The sequence below is a fragment of the Penaeus monodon genome, chromosome 7, assembly GCF_015228065.2.
Source record: "Penaeus monodon isolate SGIC_2016 chromosome 7, NSTDA_Pmon_1, whole genome shotgun sequence".
Taxonomy (NCBI): domain Eukaryota; kingdom Metazoa; phylum Arthropoda; class Malacostraca; order Decapoda; family Penaeidae; genus Penaeus; species Penaeus monodon.
The window spans coordinates 4,915,440-4,920,439 of NC_051392.1; the positions used below are offsets into that span (position 1 = coordinate 4,915,440).

General features: G+C 32.7%; 1 protein-coding gene across 1 annotated transcript in view; it reads left to right on the top strand.

Annotated features, from left to right (window-relative positions):
• The window catches only part of LOC119574989 (polyprenol reductase-like), a 3,870-nt gene extending 943 nt beyond the window's left edge, over positions 1 to 2,927 (top strand). Inside the window, exons 2-6 of the mRNA XM_037922295.1 lie at positions 111 to 259; positions 667 to 858; positions 1,010 to 1,132; positions 2,047 to 2,210; positions 2,362 to 2,927. Coding sequence (XP_037778223.1) covers positions 111 to 259; positions 667 to 858; positions 1,010 to 1,132; positions 2,047 to 2,210; positions 2,362 to 2,454 — 721 coding nt within the window. The 3' untranslated portion in view covers positions 2,455 to 2,927. The remainder of the gene's footprint in view (positions 1 to 110; positions 260 to 666; positions 859 to 1,009; positions 1,133 to 2,046; positions 2,211 to 2,361) is intronic.
• Positions 2,928 to 5,000: the final 2,073 nt, after the last annotated feature.

Here is a 5,000-nt window from a genome sequence, read left to right on the forward strand (position 1 = left end):
CCAAGGTTTTATCAGTCTGTTACTTTTTTACCGTTTGTCTTGGAAAATTTAGGATATCATATGAATAAAATGTCACTGTTGTATTATGTATATACATTATGCATTTTCAGATGGTTCTATCACTTCTATGTTGTTGCAAGTGTGGCGGTGACTGCAGCTCTAGTGCAAATGGGACTTTTATATATACAAGGAAGTGCCTTACCCACTTGGGAAAAATCACTGTTTGATGTACTTACATCCCCAGAGAGAAAACCAGCAGGTGAGTGAAGTTTTTCCCTTACCATAGGTTATTTCTTTTACAAAAATGGTCTTGATATCATTATGGGATTAGAATATAGTAAGAAAATGACAGATAACACACCTGTTACAAATCTACAGATAGGGAGAGCAGCAAACTAGGCAAGAACTCCTCCCTCGCTCATGCTACAAAGTTTCAAATATGTAGCAGTTTATTGATATAGATGAATAGATAGTTAAGTAAGTAATTAAGTAGATAGGTAAATAAATAGATAGACAAATAAATAAAATGATTAAATGTTTATATATTTATGTATGTACATATATTTATAGATAGACAAATACACATATAGATTATGTATTGGCTTTTAATTTTTAAGATATGCCTATACAGTTGACAATTGAAAATTATCATTTCACCTCTTTCAGTCACCAACACATCTGCAGCAATAGGACTGGTCTTACTAGCTCTCCAGATATATCGGCGACTGTATGAGAACCTCTTTGTTAGTATTTTCAGCTCGGGCCACATCAATATTCTCCATTACATTGTTGGTCATACACATTATCTTGGTGCTGTGACTTTACTCTTGGCCGAGGCACCTGGCTTTGATGGCCAAAGTAAGTGTTATTAGTATTTTTCTTTCATGCATTTTAGGTTTAATGCAAGCCTATCCAAACATATTAGTACATGAATGTTTATATTAGTGAATAAGAATGATAGATAGAAAATATGGATATTGTATAGTCTCAATTTGTGTTGATTTTGCAGGGTTTGATGCTACATTTACCAGTGTGGAGATGCATCATGTTCTGGGTTGTATATTGAGTCTGGCTGGATATGTTCTTCAGTTCTCCAGTCTTAGTATATTGGCTTCATTGAGAAAGAATTCAGGTGAGTATGCATGACCTCTAATTGTAATTTGACAAGTAATAATTAGGGACAATAATATTTGAACAGTAGGGAATAATTTTTGTGGTATGTTGGCTTCAGTGACTTTTCTCATTTATATGGAATTTGGGGAACTAATTGTCAGTAAATCTTTGGAGATTATTTTTAGTTAGCCCTTTTATTAACCCAATCGGCACATTTGGCAAGAATACATGCCATGCCCACTGTAACACAGGTTTATTTATTGTATTCATACATAGATGGCTCTACAGGTACTTAGTCATCAAGGGGTCACTTATTAGTCCTACCTTTCTCACCTGTTTACCCTTTTCCTTGACTTTTGGAAAGGATCTTTTGCATTATTTCATTGTCTTAAATGTTAACAGATTTTAATAATCTTTAATATCATAACATCAATAACATATAACAGTATTGATATCAATTGTAATTAAAAGGAAAAACGCATTTTCCCGCCAATTCAAGGAATGGGGATATCAAGATCAGTCAGTAGGGCCTACTGATAGACTCCTTGGAGGCTGAGCACATGTGGAGCCATCTGTATGTAACAAAATTCACAAAAACATACAAGGGACAGAACATAAATCCGGGGTGATTGGGTTAAAAAGAAAAAGAAGAAGAAAAAAAAGGAAGCAGAGAGGAAAAAAGAAGAAATACAAAACAAATGAAAAGGAAACAAACACATAAAGGAGGGAAGTAAGAATGAAAATGAATCAATAATTACGATCAAGATTAAAATAGAATATATTGGTTGCACTATTAAAATTATGTTTTCATTGATACCTTCTTAAAATCATATAGTTCTCTGTGGGTTTAGTTGTGTTTGTGTTTGAGCATGTGTGTGTGCTTTTCTTGTACTGTATAAGATTATGGTATTCATAATCACAATATATTTCCAGGAAAGGCTGCCATAGAGAAGCACATGATGCCGAGAGGTGGTATGTTTGATCTGCTGTCTTGCCCACACATGTTTGCAGAGGTCCTTGTATATGTAGGAATCATGTTTGTTCTGTGGAACCATACAGAGTGGCTTTTTGTCACAACTTGGGTCATTTGTAATCAGGTGAGGAATTATCTTTATGGAAAATATTGTTAAGTAGATGTGGTTATGGTAAAATTAAAAACCCTTAGTGTTAATTTGGAGAAGTATTTTAAAACACATAGTAAGAAATTATCCAGCTTCTTACTTTATTAATTATCCTAATACATTTCAGGTCCAGGTTGCAGTGATGAATCACAGCTGGTATCGGGAAACTTTTAAGGACTATCCTCTAAAGAGAAAAGCTATCTTTCCCTTTCTTTTGTGAGGGTCTGAAGTTTTAAATAATGAAGTATGTGTGGGACAAAAATGTATAGTTTTTATGTTATAATATTTTTTATAATGTTAATCTTAGTGAAGAGGTATTTTAATATGAACAGTGTAACTGTTTTGTTATGAGTGTTTTGTAGAGATTTATACAAAAAGGAGCAAAGAACAGTAATAAGTATCTTTAATTTCTAATTGCTCATATAGGAAATAGAGCCTAGCTTTATTGTAACCAGATTATTTAAATTATGGTTTCTGACATAAATAATTGTGGCTGACATTAACATTTAAAAATGTTAATTTAGTGCACATCATTTTCATGGTACCAAATATTACTTTAGAAATAATAGATAGAAACACAAAGTCCCTGACAATAATTTAGGCAGATTGTGTTTGCCTTTTGCTTTTCGTGTTATTTTAGGGGTGACACTCAAGCTCAAAAAATACAAATAAAGTTGTTATCTTTACAATGTGCATTGCTCTTAGTTTTCCTTCCTTGACCAGGGTTAACACAAAGGCAGTGAAAGAGACTAGAACAATAGTGGGTTCTTTAAAGATTAGTTCCAGGTATTGAGAATGCTGTGTTTATCATTATTTTAATTTTTAAGATAAATATTTTTCTTAAATTCTTAAAAACAAAGTAATAAATTGTTTAACATATAAATAAATAAATAATAAACACAAGAAAAGAAGGTTAAAACATTTTAACATTTATGAACTGACCATGCTAAGAAAATTTTCAATAACCCAGAAACAAGGGAAAATGAAGACGGTTTTCAAGTGAAAAATACAGGCTAGCCCCAGGGATGGGCTTGTTACTGTGCATTAGTTGGTTTAACATTTGCCCATCCCCTTGGCTGTCAGTACTGAAAGTTAACAATAAAAAATGTGTGATTAGCATTGAAACTGCATTATAAAAACTTCCTCCAAGGTCTAGAAATGATGTCACTACATGCTGTGTGGTGTGGCCAAATTGTGCCATGGCATCACTATAGGCCACCCATGGTGATTGGGTTATGGAATAAGGAAGAAAATATGAAGAAACAGAAAAGAAATATTTCATGACACCTGTACATGCTTCTCAGCTAATATACTTATATACTTACATACAAGAACTAACAAGGTCATTACATTTTCACGGAATTTAAGTATACTGAACATTGTCAGTAAACCTACAAGGATAATGATAAAAAAGTTATAACTGGTATTAATTATCTTTACTTACTGTGAATTACTTGTATGTCTGTAACTTGTGTGCTATAATACCCTGACATCTCTAAAGAATACCTTACATAATGCAACCATTTTCTCCTTTGTTGCTTATATCGTTTCTGTGGTTGCAACAGGAAGCACCTCACTATAATCAAAATACAACCATCACAATACCTTATTACTCTGAATATACCAGCCTATACCAAGTGGTTAGTACTTACTGGCTGCTGCCAAGGCTAAAATGTTTTATTTTTTAATACAGCTTAAAAGACATGCCCAAAATAACCCAAAAGAATGAAAAGTCAATGAAAGACCCTGGATAAGTAAACAGTAAAAGACCAAAGAAAAGAAATAACATTTTCTCCAAAGTTTGTACTGAAATGACTAGAACATGAAAATCACAAGCCTATATACCAAAATGGGGGAAAAGCCTTAAGTAGAAAGTTTGCATCACAAATAGAGTACATAACTGGCAAAATATCAATAACTGATGGTCTGTCAGCATTCTCAGTAAGCAGCTGCACAACTTATTTTTCTTGACAGTCAACCTAGATCTTAAACCTAATCTATTAAAACATTTTATAGATTTACAAACTAAAACTTCCTGAACCCTACTTTACACAGGCACACACAAAGGATCTTGGATAAGGGTTACAGCTGGCATTTTTTTTTTTCTTTTTTTTTTTAACATGGATATTTTGCTGGAATGGTATAGGTACTGACTGCAAGCAGATGGAGGAGAGGATGTGGCATCTATTCTATTGACGTACAATAATCAATAACACACTTCTGAACCATGCATATCTTTTTACATGTTTGATTAATACAGTAAATCATATTGCACTCTATTTTTTTTTTTTTTTTACATTATTATCACAATTATTTTTTCAGTGTATGTTTATCCACACCAGGAAATACTGAAGAAGAAAAGAGGCCTAGAAGTCTCTCATAGCTGTTTTTGGTGGACACAATGAATAAGTAAAGTTTATATGTTGACAATTCCTTACATTACAGTCACTTTATTTCTTTTGAATAGATATAATAGACTTTAGGGATGTTTCACTGGATTCTACAAGCAAAAATAATATACAACATATTTATTTTGTGTGAATGTGACATTGCGTATGTATGTCTGCTTCTGTGTATACATCTAGATTTTTGAGCTTGTGTATATAAAGCTGTAGCAGTATTTATCTGTGTGTCAGTAAACACTTTGTACATCAAAGATGTTTAATGTAAATTTAATACAGTACTAACAGTACAAATATAAAGATTAACAGCTGATTTCACTCTTACCATTAGGTACAACTTGATCACTTGCTGGTTTCTGCAGCA